The following is a 15,851-nucleotide window of genomic DNA, read 5'->3' on the forward strand; positions in this document are numbered from 1 at the left end:
CCATGGTTCACCTAACTCTAGACAGATGTTGAGGTTTCTGTGTAGTCAGAGAACACACTTGTGACTCACATTTTATATAATAAAAACACTACCGCCCCCACGAGAAAAAAAATTCTGTCAACTTAAATTGACCATTTGTGAAAAACTCGCATTAGGTTGACAGCCATTTTATGTGTATGTGCAGATTTGTAAAGGAGTGACAACCAAAGTAGCCACCATTATGGGGCTGTCATTAAGCGATTTCCTGACAGAAAAATATGGTCCATCCCAGTTCTGCCACAGGTTTTTGGTGCTGGGTCCAGTTTATAGAGCTGTTATGTATAACTGCGATCGCGTACTGTTTTTTTATGACTTAGTTTTCCCAATTTGAAGTCACATAAAAGAAAAAAAAACCCACAACAAAATCACAAGAAACCCACAAGAGATCAGGCTTGGTGTATTTTATACCAAAAAAAAAAAAAGGCCGCGTTCCCATCAACCCATAATCATTGTGAGTAGAGAATTTGTTTTTGTTAAATTCCTATTAATTCTATCGCAACATCTGCCTGGCAAAATACAGCAATAAAACCAAACGTGTGAACGTGACATGCTGCATTACTGGACAGAGGTGGCGGTTACCAGTAACTAGGCCACAATGCCTTTCGGGTGTCTATACGACAACCCCAGTGGAGAAAAAAAAAATATTAATTTTTGCATCTCTTTAGGGGCAAATATGACATTTTTGGATGTAGCACAGAGGGTATGATTCACATGCAATATGGACGTGAAGATAGCACCTAAAAAGGACCTGCCACTAACAACCAACATAACATGAGGTGCAAGATGCAGGGAAAGTAATGAGTCCTCCAACCCAGTAATAATTCCCTGAATGCCCCCTTAACACAAATAATGTCCCCTTAAAAAGTATTACTGGCTGTGTAGTGGCTTTCTTATAAAAAATAACCAAATGCCCCTCCAAAGGTAATAATCCCCCTCACAACAAAAATACAGTGTATATTCACTAAATGTGAGCCATCCAGTCCTCTTCTCCCCCTGCATTCAAAAAAGGCCATCATTGCACCATTTATGTTGTCTCGTAGCTTTGCGAGCCTACAGCAAACTCTAACCTTCAGACGGAGGATGGTGGACCAGGGAGCCTATGACTCCCTGCTCTACCACTGGATCCAATGGTGTGGCCGCCATGTTGATGCCGATACAGTAAGCAGTGGTGCTCGCTCGGAGATTTACAGCACCCAGCCAGAAGTCTGAGACCTATGCACTGCCTTGGAAATTTTGTGCTAGAGAAACCACGAAGTGCAAAGTTTCAAAACAAAAACAAGTACCGTATTATACACCTTCCCTGGCCGATCTCTCCATGGAAAGGAGTCAGGGGAAAAAGCAGTAACTTTGGTCAAAAACAAGCAAAAGGGGAAAATAGAATTTGACAACTGCACAAGGTTTGCACCACGGACGCGACTGGAGGATCTACCGCACAACATTTAGACAATCTACAAAACCACAGGGCGGCCTATTCTCAGCACAAGAAAAATTGCATATATGTATGTTTTGTTTTTTTGTTTTGTTTTTTTTCAATAGGCGAGGGCAGCAAAATCACCTACAACACCCCAAAATCTCAAGAGAAACCGAAGCTGGAAAAAGTTTTGGAATTGTCCTAATTTCAAGAAGGGGACTCATCGAGTAAGAGCTCCCGGGATTTTTACTACATGTCTTTATTATTACTACACGTCTTTATTATTACTACAATACATTTTCTCCGAGTCATAAAACTAATAGAGCACAATGACCCATCACATAACGAGACTCACAACTTCTGACTTTCCTTCTCTACTAAAGAGAGATCATCTGAATCGGTGGCAGAGAGGGTACCAGCGTCCAGCCACCCCATCGTCCATACCTTTGGGCATTAGAGGTCTACTTTTTTGATCCATATTCCCAAATGACATTGTTTTATTTTTACAAGTCATAGGATATGGACTTTCAATTTTTTGGGAATGGAATGGAGGCTGTGTTTTGTCCTCGTGTACATTTTCTGGTACCTAGGAATCTTTAAAGCCGTCGTAAAGACACAACCTTATGACTACGGGAACGTCATTGGCCAAGGAATTTGAAAGCTAGGCCTGATCGAGGCCATTGACAGCACTGCGTATACCCGAACCTTAAGGCCACAAGCACACGTTGCGGAAAGTGGTGCAGATTTTTCCGGACTGATTTTGGTAAATCCGCAGGTAAACCACACTGCGGATTACCTGCGGAATTACTGCGTTTTTTTTTGCGGATTTCACCTGCAGTTTAACACCTGTGGATTGCTATTATGGAGCAGGTGTAAACCGCTGCGGAATCCGCACAAAGAATTGACATGCTGCGGAATAAACACTACGTTTCCACGCATTTTTTCCCACAGCATGTGCACTGCAGATTTTGTTTTCCATAGGTTTACATGGTACTGTAAACTCAGGGAAAACTGCTGCGAATCCGCAGCAAAATCCACAACCTGTGCACATACCCTAAACCATTTTGTACTTTTAGTATATTCTAGTAATCTTTTGGATTTTACAAGAAAAAATAAATAAAAACATTCAAACTAAGTCGAATGCTGGTTGGAACCTGCAAAACTCAGCGCCACCGGTCAACCAGTTAAAGTGGATATCTCTTCTCTATCACTTCCGAGACCCCATACATGGAAATGATGGGCTCATTTGGGCGCTCCAGTGCTCACAAGACACTGTGGCTACCATCTGGCAGCGGCCTCCTGGAGAATAAAGTGATCAGCAGTTGAAAATCCAATGTGCCGGACCCTTCCCTCCCCCCAGCATCATCTGTCCAGGACCCCCATATACAAGAAGCTGTTGGCCGATGCAACTGAAATTCTCCAAGCTGTACAGCGACTTCGAAGTTATGTCCATTTGGGACTTAGCTGCTACAGATTTTCCGCAGCTGTAAAAACCCACACTATATCAGGTGCAATTACAACAGACTTCACCCCTCAGTATTGCAAAAGATGAAATCCATAATGAAAAGGAGCAGAATTTCCAATGAGGATTTTCTCTGGAAACTTTCGGTACTGTAAGGCTACTTTCACACTAGCGTCATGCACTGCACGTCGCTATGCGACATACTGACGCTAGCTGTGAATGCGCCGCACAACGGGGGCAGCGGATGCAGTTTTCCAACGCATCCGCTGCCCCATTGTGAGGTGCGGGGAGGCAGGGGCAGAGTTCCGGCCGCGCATGCGCGGTCGGAAATGCTGCAGAAGACGCACCAAAAAACGTTACAAGCAACGTTTTTTGGTGGCGACGGTCCGACGCAACTGTCGCACGACGGTTGCGACGTGTGGCAATGCGTCGCTAATAAAAGTCTATGGAGAAAAAACGCATCCTGCAAGCACTTTTGCAGGATGCGTTTTTTCTGCAAAACGACGCATAGCGATGTGCAGTGCACGACGCTAGTGTGAAAGTAGCCTAACACGCAATGGATTTCCCGCCCAGCTATTTTTTTTGGCCCTCTATGTTATCTTGTATAGATGCAATTCCTAGAAGGGCAATCGCACTGCCTAAACTATGAGTGATCACCAAAATTATTTGCTAACATTTCGTTACACCAGTGTTGATGTAAGGGACTAGTCAGCCGTTTTTCACGTTTTTTAGAATCTGTATTGCATAGGAGTGGCCAGATTTCCAATGTTCACCCAAGGGCCACCTCAACGGTCCACGTGCAGGACACGATTTACAGAGTGGCCATGGGTCTCCTAACCCAAATGCAACAACCACATGTCATTACACAGTCAGATACGAGGTTGTTCGGCACAAGAGATTTGTGGCCGGTCTAGAATTTGCGGTGCGTAACGGTTATTACAGGCGCTAAGACTCGACATACCTACGACTATGTAATACCGCCATCATCTTTAGGCAATATATACCGATAGAAGGTTCACAGCTCAATATGGCCTAAAACAGAGGTGTCAAACTGCATTCCTCAAGGGCCGCCAACAGGTCATGTTCTCAGGATTCCCTTGTATTGCACAGGTGATAATTTAATCACCTGCCCAGAATGATTCCAGCACCTTGTGGAAGCCCTCGAGGAATGCAGTTTGACACCTCTGGCCTAAAATGCGTCATGTAGTGCTGAGTGGTGGTGAGACTCGAATCTTCTAGAGTTGGTGCAAATTGATTTGCCAGACTGAGTCCAGTGGCTAGGTCAGCGATCTATGGCCATCAGTCGTGAGCCTCGTCATCCGCCTCCCACCTACCAGTATCTGCGGCTCCTCTTTCCATAAGCCACCATGCCGGCGTTGCGATGAGGTCGCGCCAGGCCAGGAATTGGACTAGATGCTACAAATCGATTTGCAATAACTCTAGCATCTACCATACATTTACGGTTATGTGGATATACTATAAATGTGCAAAATAATAATGACTTTCTACATTAATCCAGGAGCCCAAGTGGCAATCTTAGGGGGTCGGCAGTATTTTTTTTAATCAATTCAAAAAAATCCTCAAAATGTAGGTACTAGTCACAAGCATTCGCTCCTTTACCAGCAGCTTGGCCTGCGGATACAGGACATTACGGTGATTAAAAGGAAAACTGACTAATTGTGGGAAGGTAAATAAAATAAAAAAACAAAACAAAAACAAACAATACAAACACTCCCTCGCAGCACCGCTGTCCCCAGCAGTCTTATGTTTATCTTCTGTGGTGATGATGTGCCATCCATCATGCACGTGACTGCTGCAGCCAATCACTAGCCTCGGCAATGACGCTTGCATCTATCACAAGACCACAGAAGCCAGTGATTGCCTGCAGCGGTCATGTGCAATTGCTTCTGGGCAGGTAAACAGAGACACTACTTTCTTTTTTTTTTAAAGGCCTATATATACATACACACACCAGACATCCCCTCTATACTCAGTATCCTTGTTCAGTGTCCTATTTTATAGTGGGGTTTAAATTGTTAAAACATGGAGGTGGACCTAGAAGACAGGTTAGGTTGCAAGAGGGCTTAAACATCTAATACAAGAGCCTAAGGCCTCGTTCAGATGTCGGATTTTTGCGCACGAGTGCGATCCGTGTTTTTCACTCATACCCATGATAGTCTATAGGGCCATTCACAGGTCCGAATTTTTCCTCGAACCGAGTGATCTGTGGAAAATATTGGAGATACCTTTGATTTTTATCCAAGGGTCGGATCAAAATCGGGAATGTAAGTCAGCGAGTCAGTGAAAAAATTACATCTGAGTGTGATCCGATTTTCACGGACTCTCAGAATGTCGATGGTGGAGGTTTTTGTTTGTTCAGATGATGCTTGGACCACACTTTGATCAAGATAATGGGTCCAATTTTTTGTATGTGAAAAATAATCAGAATGAGGCCTAACGAGTTCTCGCGGCTTTTTTCGGATTGTACCCATAAGTACGAGATGGGGTCTGATGTGGCAATGTCTGCAGAATAAGTTGGCGTTCCATAAGTGACGAATGATCAACATAAACTTATAAAAACAACATATAAGAATAATATAGTAAAAAATAACAATCTGGGAAAATGTCCAACTGCATAAATTCTCCAGCATTTACCACAATCGGGGACGATGAGACCTCAGAATCGTCATTGGTAAGGAGTCGGTTAAAGGGGGGACCCAATCAATCCCTCCAGATGTCATTCTATGACACCAGTCTCCATTTTTACTCACACGCCAGGAAGAACTGTCACATGAAATCCCGGGTTCACATACAGTGGCGGAGTTGCTTGTACAGATGTAACGTCGCTTGCCTCTCCTCCTACAAGTGGGACAGCCATGCAAATCACAATCTTACTCCCCCAAAAAAGAGGCTAACCCTCTTCACCATAGGGCGTGCTAGAGGGACACCCCACAAATATTATGACAGACAGAATAAGTGATCCACTGCTGTGATCAGTAATGGGGCCGGAATTTTTACAACTGGGAAAAAAAAATCCTGTATGCAGAATTATTATCGTCTAAAAAGATCTAATCCGGACCCCATTAAAATCAATGGGGTCGATCTAGTTTCCATTCCTTGGGTGACGCAATGGATCGCTTATTCCAATGGTGCGTTCCGTAAAGGTCACAAACGGAATGTTCGGACATGAGATTAAGGGGAACCGCACCAATAACTGGACATATGCATTACAGGTACGGCTGGATTTTATTTTTATGATATAACGAGACGGAGGTTCCCCGATACAGAACAGAAGAGGCGGGGGTCTCCGATACAGAACAGAAGAGGCGGGGGTCTCCGATGGGCGCATTACACACTAAATAGAATGGGGGGGATTAAAGGGAAACCACGCCAATTCTTCTCAACTCCCCATATAAACACACACAGACATCCTATAGCAATAAAGGCCCCGACCATAACACGCAGAGCGCTCACTAAACTTCAGGGCAGATCTTGTGAACCGCGACGTGCACCGCTCTCCACCATCAATGCATTCTGCATCCAATACACCATCGCTGGAATGTATAGGGGAAACCCCAATGTCATACTAATAAGCAAAAATAATCACAGACGCTTCCTATGGTTGGGGGGTAGGGGTATCCCCAAGTCTATATAGGGGGGCGCCCAATTCTTTAGACTCCAGCAGGGCCCCCATGTTTGCAGATGACATAAGCTTGCAATATTGGTGGGATGGAGGGGTTAACCATGGACACCCCCATATTATACACAGGGGGATGTGTGTGCATTGCATTCCTATCACCAGGCCACAGGCAAGGGGGTGCATGAGATTTGTAAGGGGGGCTGATCAGCATCTTGCTGCCCCCACTATCTTGCAGGAGAAGCCCCCATTGCATCCTGCAGACGTGACAGGGAGCAGAGGAGAGAGGGGGGTGAGCTGCAGGAGAGCAGGGGGGGTGGTGCTGGGTGTAATTGGGGGCTGGGTGCTCCCCCTCTCCCCCCGGCCCCGGCGGCTCCTGCGGAGGGTGCAGGTAAGGGCACACTTACACACATTTAAAGAGAAATCGCTACAATTGTAACAAACTCACCGCGGTGTTTGAGCAGCAGTCGGCCCGGGGTCTCCGAGTCATCCCAGCACGGGCTCTCAATGCAGGACCCAAGTGGCCTAGACACATAGAGGGTTAGTGCGAAGCCTGACGAGATGGCGCCGCTGCAGAGGGCACAGCGCTGCCCCCCGGCCCGCAGCCGCCCCCAGACCACAGCCTCAAAATCACCACAAATTCACCTCTCGTTTCCTGGAGGAAGGAAATTAAAAAAAAAAATTGATCGCAGAGGGTTTTTTTTTTTTTCCCCACTTCCCACTCCCGAGTCTCCTCCCTTCTCTCCCCTCCTCCAAAACAATGGAACCCACCCAAATAGGAGGTGCTGGGAGGAGAGCTCTGCCCCCACACTGGGCACTGCCTGCTGCTGCTGCTGACATTGACATGCAAATCAGCCCGGCAGGAGCCCTGGGGGGCAGAGGAGTGTGAGCAGCAGCAGGACTCGGGGTCAGGGCAGGCTGTCCTCCTGCACTAAAGGCTACAGCGGCTGCACTAAAGGCTACTACACTAAAGGCTACTACACTAAAGGCTACTGCTGCTGCACTAAAGGCTACTGCAATAAAGGCTGCTGCACTCTCTCTCAAAGTTTTTGGAGCTTTGAATCCACAGGGAACTTGTATGACAAAAACCATACCCCTCACCCAGAGAGGAGACAGCGCCAAGTTCTGAGGCCGAGGTCACACCGAACCCGATCGCAGCGATTATTGTTTCGCGGATTCAGAAATCTGTTACGGAGTTATTTTTAATTTTCTGGGGTGGAAACTCAGCTTCTTTTTGTTTTGTTTGGTTTTTTTTCTGTTTTATTTACTCTTATTTTTTGTTTGTTTTGTTTTTCTTTACTCTTTCTGAAAGTAATTTTGAATTAAAACTCAAATCTGGAGCGATTTCCAATGAGAATCCGTTACACAACGCTGAAATCAGGGTCTCTGCCCCTCCATCATGCCGCTCTCAGGCTCAATAGATTTCCTTTAAGGCTACGTTCACACAAAGATTTTTCAGTGCTTTTTTTTTACGCTGCATATTTTTCAAAAACAGTTCTTTCTTTCTCAGTGTGAACTGACCTGCGGTGCGTGTATCAGATCCACGGTGCGTGTATCAGATCCACGGTGCATCAGTTCCTCCTGCGAGTAAGCTGAGTTTTTGGTGTACATATTCCCTATAGACTTTAGGTGTGGAAAATCCACAGGTAACAAACTGCAGTGGAAACGCATGAAAAATGCATGTAATTCACACAAGAATATGAATAAAGTTTTGTCAAAGCCAAATACTATCAAAAACAATATAGTGTCAAAATAGTATAAAAAAAATGCAACTTTATTCAAAACATGACACACCAACAAAAGACAAAAAATGCATGTAAAATAATGCAAGTAACAAAATGGTGCAGAAAAGTTGAAACATCACAAACTCAATAAACATTCATTGTGGGAACGTAACCTAAGTGACGGCTGATCAGCAGTCGTTTAATGGCCCACCATTACCCACTGTTAACAGTCCAGTATTACCCACTGTTAATGTTCCACTATTACCCACTGTTAATGTCCCACTATTACCCACTCTTCGCGGCCCACCATTACCCACTCTTAACGTCCCACCATTACCCACTCTTAGCGGTCCACCATTACCCACTCTTAACGACCCACCATTACCCACTCTTAACGACCCATCATTACCCACTCTTAACGACCCACCAATACTCACTCTTAACGTCCCACCATTACCCCCTCTTAGCGACCCATCATTGCTCACTCTTAACGTCCCACTATTACCCACTCTTAGCGGCCCACCATTACCCACTCTTAACGACCCACCATTACCCACTCTTAACGACCCACCATTACCCACTCTTAACGACCCACCATTACCCCCTCTTAGCGACCCATCATTGCTCACTCTTAACGTCCCACTATTACCCACTCTTAGCGGCCCACCATTACCCACTCTTAACGACCCACCATTACCCACTCTTAACGACCCACCATTACCCACTCTTAACGACCCACCATTGCTCACTCTTAACGTCCCACCATTACCCACTCTTAACGTCCCACCATTACCCCCTCTTAACGTCCCACCATTACCCCTCTTAACGTCCCACCATTACCCCCTCTTAGCGACCCATCATTGCTCACTCTTAACGTCCCACTATTACCCACTCTTAGCGGCCCACCATTACCCACTCTTAACGACCCACCATTACCCACTCTTAACGACCCACCATTACCCACTCTTAACGACCCACCATTACTCACTCTTAACGTCCCACCATTACCCACTCTTAACGACCCACCATTACCCACTCTTAACGACCCACCATTACTCACTCTTAACGTCCCACCATTACCCACTCTTAACGTCCCACCATTACCCACTCTTAGCGACCCATCATTGCTCACTCTTAACGTCCCACTATTACCCACTCTTAGCGGCCCACCATTACCCACTCTTAACGACCCACCATTACCCACTCTTAACGACCCACCATTACCCACTCTTAACGACCCACCATTACTCACTCTTAACGTCCCACCATTACCCACTCTTAACGACCCACCATTACTCACTCTTAACGTCCCACCATTACCCACTCTTAAAGACCCACCATTACTCACTCTGAACGTCCCACCATTACCCACTCTTAACGTCCCACCATTACCCACTCTTAACATCCCACCATTACCCACTCTTAACGTCCCACCATTACCAACTCTTAACGTCCCACTATTACCCACCCTTAACGTCCCACCATTACCCACTCTTAGCGACCCATCATTACTCACTCTTAACGTCCCACTATTACCCACTCTTAGCGGCCCACCATTACCCACTCTTAACGACCCATCATTACCCACTCTTAACGACCCACCAGTGCCCAATATTAGGTCACATTCACACTATCAGTATTTGTTCAGTATTTTACATATTTGTAAGCCAAAACCAGGAGTGGGTGATAAATACAGAAGTGGTGCATATGTTTCTATTATACTTTTCCTCTGATTGTTCCACTCCTGATTTTGCCTTAGAAATACTGAGGTAAAATACTGACCAAATACTGACCGTGTGAACATGGCCTTAGGAACCATTGAGGAAATCTATTTACACGGTGATGAATTGTTTCTCTACTTGTATTATACGGACTGACGACTTTTGGCTTAATCCGGACACGTGTATTGGGATCCACATACGTGTATATCGCCATATGAGGGTACATGTCCACGATCAGGATGGCCGGCGGTATCGTTGGAGCGGCAAACCCGCTCGGCGCTAAGCCCCGCCCCCTTCTGGGACGCGATGATGCCGGATGTGTTCATTGTACACATCCGGGATCATCGCACCCCTCGCATAGGGCCCTGTGTTATTCCTTGCGGCTGCGCAGCGTCGCCACAAGGTACACGGACATGCTGCGATCTGAAAAGACGCGCAGCATGTCCGGAGTCGCAGGGCCGCCGCGTGCGAGTTTCCACACATAGTGGACACGGGATTTCAAAAAATCCCCTCCACTATGATGGAACATCTGGACGCTGCATGTTTGATGCTGCGGCCCCACGCAGCGTCAAACACGCAGCGTTTCCTGACCGTGGACACGTACCCTGACATGGTGCTGGTGCTGGCTGACTTGTATGCAGATTCTGTATGGGGACAATCTCCATTCTCTCCCATTTCAAAACATTGACGTCTACAATTGCCATCATTGATGGTCCTAGTACTGACTGTGAGGGTCTCCTGATCAGAACTCAATGGCTTCATAGGCATGGATTAGGCTGTCACGCTCAGGTCACGAGACCCGCGGAGGTCCGTGCATCGCAATATGGGGGAATATATATATATAAGATTGCATTTAAGTTTTCCAGATAAAGAAATTAAAAAAAAACATATTTGGTGTCCTCATGTCTGTAACCGTCCGATCTATCTATATATAAAGTTATATAAACCCTGCATTAAACACCAAAAAGAGAAAAAAAATAAGAAAAGTCACAAATGGCGGTTTTTGTTCCTCCCACCCTAAAAAAAACCTGCAATAAAAAACTAATATGCACCCCAAAATGGAATCAATAAAAACATCAGCTTGATGCTAGGATACCGCTGAATCGACATAAAAAAATCCGTTACGCAGCTCGGAAAATGGACACATAATTTTTATTTTTTACAAAGTTTGGATTTGTTTTAACCACTAAAATAAAATATAAATAAACTATAACTCTGGTATCACCGACATTGTACTGGCCTGGAGAATAATATCGCCAGGTTATTTTTACAGCACAACGAACACAGTAAAATAATTTAAAAAAATGAATAGCAGGTATTTTTCACCATTTCAATACATTTGGATTTTTTTTCGTTTTTCAGTACATTATGAGGTAAAATGACGACAGGACGAGAAAAAAAGGGCAAAAGATTAAAAAAAGACAAAAATGCAGTTACCCAATCATGAAGGGGTTAAAAAAACAACTTTATTTACAAAGTTCTGTGCACATAGTGTCTTGGTCCCCTCTGCCCTAGCAATGTCATGCGCACTGGGCACTTTAGGTACCAGACGCACAGGCTGTTTACACACAACACCCGGCCGGCCTGCTCCCAGCACTTCTGCTTCCGCGCTCAGTACACAGCGTATTTACGTTTCTATAGCGCTCTACGCAGGCAGTGATGAAGCCGCCTATAGCCGGGGTCCTACCTGGAACCATTATAAACTGGTTCTGCCAGAGAGGTAACAACTCGCTGTGATTGGCTCAGGCTCAGGTGAAGTGGGCGGGTCTTCGTGGGCCACCCTGCTGACCGATTGGGCGTGTTGAAAGTGATAGACATCCGTGCGTAATAATTAATCAAGGGGGAGGGGCAGAGGGTTTGTTTGTACGCTGTCATTGGTCGGATTTGAACGGCACAGTGTCCTGACAGGGATGGGTGCGCGAGGACGCTATATAAAGTGCGAGCGCAGCGCTGTGAAGGGTCACTGACTGTGCCGCCGACCCCCGGGGGTGCGGGCAGGCAGGCAGGCAGGCAGGCAGGCAGGCAGGCAGGCAGGCAGGCAGGCAGGCAGGCAGGCAGGCAGGCAGGGAGGGAGGGAGGGAGGGAGGGCGGGAGGGCTCGGTTTACATAACAGTTGTGTGCAGCTTCTTTTCCCCCAGTACTGTGGGTTATGCTGTGCTTCTGTTATTCCTCCTGGAAATGTAGTCATTGACGATTTTGGTCTTTACTGTTCACCGTGCCAGTGTGGGTGGAGGGGCGCACTGTTGTCAGTTTATTCCTACATTTCCAGGAGGAGTAATAGGACTGATACAGCACAGTGTCCTAGGAAAACACTCCGAGATGGTTAGTTCACAGGGCCTCCAACTATTGTGCAGAACAGACATACTGACAGGGAATCTAGATTGTGAGCCCCCTCGGGGACAGCGATGATGTGTGCAACCTGTAAAGCGCTGCGAATATGTTAACAGACATCAGGAGACACCCTGATTATAAGGGTAAATACACGGACCCCCCTGATCAGGAGAGTATAAGGGTAACTACACGGACCCCCCTGATCAGGAGAGTATAAGGGTAAATACACGGCCCCCCCCTGATCAGGAGAGTATAGGTAAATACACAGACCCCCCTGATCAGGAGAGTATAGGTAAATACACGGACCCCCCCCGATCAGGAGAGTATAAGGGTAAATACACGGACCCCCCTGATCAGGAGAGTATAAGGGTAAATACATGGACCCCCCTGATCAGGAGAGTATAAGGGTAAATACACGGCCCCCCCCCTGATCAGGAGAGTATAGGTAAATACACAGACCCCCCTGATCAGGAGAGTATAGGTAAATACACGGACCCCCCCTGATCAGGAGAGTATAAGGGTAAATACATGGACCCCCCTGATCAGGAGAGTATAAGGGTAAATACACGGCCCCCCCCCTGATCAGGAGAGTATAGGTAAATACACAGACCCCCCTGATCAGGAGAGTATAGGTAAATACACGGACCCCCCCTGATCAGGAGAGTATAAGGGTAAATACACGGACCCCCCTGATCAGGAGAGTATAAGGGTAAATACACGGCCCCCCCCCTGATCAGGAGAGTATAGGTAAATACACGGACCCCCCCTGATCAGGAGAGTATAAGGGTAAATACACGGACCCCCCCTGATCAGGAGACTATAAGGGTAAATACACGGACCCCCCTGATCAGGAGAGTATAAGGGTAAATACACGGCCCCCCCCTGATCAGGAGAGTATAGGTAAATACACGGACCCCCCCTGATCAGGAGAGTATAAGGGTAAATACACGGACCCCTGACCAGGAGAGTATAAGGCTATGTGCACATGTTGCGGATCTGCAGCTGTTTTCCATGCGTTGTACAGTACCATGTAAACCTATGGAAAACCAAATCCGCAGTGCACATGGTGTGGAAAATACAGTGCGGAAACGCTGCGGTTTATTTTCCGCAGCATGACAATTCTTTGTGCGGATTCCGCAGCGTTTTACACCTGTTCCTTTATAGGAATCCGCAGGTGTAAAAATGCAGGTGAAATCCGCACAAAAAAAGCTGGAAATCCACGGGTAATCTGCAGGTAAAACACAGTGCGTTTTACCTGCGGATTTTTAAAAAACTGAGCGGAAAAATCCGCACAGAAATCCGCTATGTGTGCACTTAGCCTAAGGGTAAATACGCAGACCCCTGTGACCAGGAAAGTATAAGGAAAAATATGTGGACACCCCCCCACCAGGAGAGTATAATGGGAAATGCGAGGACCCCCCTGATGAGGAGAGTATAAGGGAAGATACACGGACCCCCCGACCAGGAAAGTATAAGGGAAAATACAGGGACCCCCCGATGAGGGGAGTATAAGGGAAGATACACGGACCCCCCGACCAGGAAAGTATAAGGGAAAATACAATTACCCCACCTGACCAGGAGAGTTTAAGGTATATATGAGGACCCCACTGTCCAGGAAAATACAAGAGTAAATACGAGGACCCCCTGACCAGGAGAATATAAGGTTATATAAAGGAGGACCCCACTGACCAGGAGAGTATCAGGCTATGTTCACACATTACGTTTTTGCAGCTTTTTTAATGCAAACTTTAAGCTGTGTTTTTGTCATGGTTCATTTTTCTCATGTGCATCCTGATAAAGTTTAGTGCATAAAAAAAATATGATTCAACTTCATCAGGTTTTGGCACCAAAAATGCAGCAAAACCTCATATCTATTGCTTTCAAATGCTGAAAAACGCTGAATAAAACTCTGAAAGAAGTGACTGCTGCATTTTGCAAAATTTGCAAGAGTATATATACAAGTGCTTCTCACAAAATTAGAATATCATCAAAAAGTTATTTTATTTCAGTTCTTCAATACAAAAGTGAAACTCCTATATTATACACTCACCGGCCACTTTATTAGGTACACCTGTCCAACTTCTTGTTAACACTTAATTTCTAATCAGCCAATCACATGGCGGCAACTCAGTGCATTTAGGCATGTAGACATGGTCAAGACAATCTCCTGCAGTTCAAACCGAGCATCAGTATGGGGAAGAAAGGTGATTTGAGTGCCTTTGAACGTGGCATGGTTGTTGGTGCCAGAAGGGCTGGTCTGAGTATTTCAGAAACTGCTGATCTACTGGGATTTTCACGCACAACCATCTCTAGGGTTTACAGAGAATGGTCCGAAAAAGAAAAAAAATCCAGTGAGCGGCAGTTCTGTGGGCGGAAATGCCTTGTTGATGCCAGAGGTCAGAGGAGAATGGGCAGACTGGTTCGAGCTGATAGAAAGGCAACAGTGACTCAAATCGCCACCCGTTACAACCAAGGTAGGCCTAAGAGCATCTCTGAACGCACAGTGCGTCGAACTTTGAGGCAGATGGGCTACAGCAGCTGAAGACCACACCGGGTACCACTCCTTTCAGCTAAGAACAGGAAACTGAGGCTACAATTTGTACAAGCTCATCGAAATTGGACAGTAGAAGATTGGAAAAACGTTGCTTGGTCTGATGAGTCTCGATTTCTGCTGCGACATTCGGATGGTAGGGTCAGAATTTGGCGTAAACAACATGAAAGCATGGATCCATCCTGCCTTGTATGGAGCATCTTTGGGATGTGCAGCCGACAAATCTGCGGCAACTGTGTGATGCCATCATGTCAATATGGACCAAAATCTCTGAGGAATGCTTCCAGCACCTTGTTGAATCTATGCCACGAAGAATTGAGGCAGTTCTGAAGGCAAAAGGGGGTCCAACCCGTTACTAGCATGGTGTACCTAATAAAGTGGCCGGTGAGTGTATAGCGTCAATACAGAGTGATCTATTTCATGTTTATTTCTGTTAATGTTGATGATTATAGCTTACAGCCAATGAAAACCCAAAAGTCATTATCTCAGTAAATTAGAATACTTTATAACACCAGCTTGAAAAATGATTTTAAAGTCCGAAATGTTGGCCTGCTGAAATGTATGTTCCGTAAATGAACTCAATACTTGGTCGGGGCTCCTTTTGTATCAATTACTGTATCAATGCGGTGTGGCATGGAGGCGATCAGCCTGTGGCACTGCTGAGGGGTTATGGAAGCCCAGGTTGCTTTGATAGCAGCCATCAGCTCGTCTGCATTGTCGGGTCTGGTGTCTGTCATCTTCCTCTTGACAATACACATAGATTCTCTATGGGGTTAATGTCAGATGAGTTTGCTGCCCATCAAGCACAGTGATACTGTTGTTTGTAAACCAGGTATTGGTACTTTTGGCCGTGTGGACAGGGGCCAAGTCCTGCTGGAGAATGACATTTCCATCTCCATAAAGCTTGTTGGCAGAGGGAAGCATGAAGTGCAATAAAATGTCCTGGTAGACGGCTGCGCTGCCTTTGGTCTTGAT

General features: G+C 46.0%; 2 protein-coding genes across 3 annotated transcripts in view; one reads left to right on the forward strand and one right to left on the reverse strand.

Annotated features, from left to right (window-relative positions):
- The window catches only part of BICRA (BRD4 interacting chromatin remodeling complex associated protein), a 71,814-nt gene extending 64,602 nt beyond the window's left edge, over positions 1 to 7,212 (reverse strand). Inside the window, exons 1-2 of one of the 2 annotated variants that reach the window (XM_077285715.1) lie at positions 7,195 to 7,212; positions 6,998 to 7,074 (exon numbers count right to left, since the gene is read on the reverse strand). The gene's annotated coding sequence lies outside the window, so the exon portion shown is untranslated. Of the gene's footprint in view, positions 1 to 6,997; positions 7,129 to 7,194 lie in introns of those variants that run through there. The other variant, XM_077285716.1, reaches the window with a different exon arrangement.
- Positions 7,213 to 11,476: 4,264 nt separating this feature from the next.
- Positions 11,477 to 15,851, forward strand: part of ZNF541 (zinc finger protein 541) — a 61,629-nt gene continuing 57,254 nt past the window's right edge. The window contains exon 1 of the mRNA XM_077285718.1: positions 11,477 to 11,714. Within this exon, the coding sequence (XP_077141833.1) occupies positions 11,654 to 11,714 (61 nt within the window). The 5' untranslated portion in view covers positions 11,477 to 11,653. The remainder of the gene's footprint in view (positions 11,715 to 15,851) is intronic.

This window comes from Ranitomeya variabilis, chromosome 2, assembly GCF_051348905.1.
Source record: "Ranitomeya variabilis isolate aRanVar5 chromosome 2, aRanVar5.hap1, whole genome shotgun sequence".
NCBI classification, from domain to species: Eukaryota; Metazoa; Chordata; class Amphibia; order Anura; family Dendrobatidae; genus Ranitomeya; species Ranitomeya variabilis.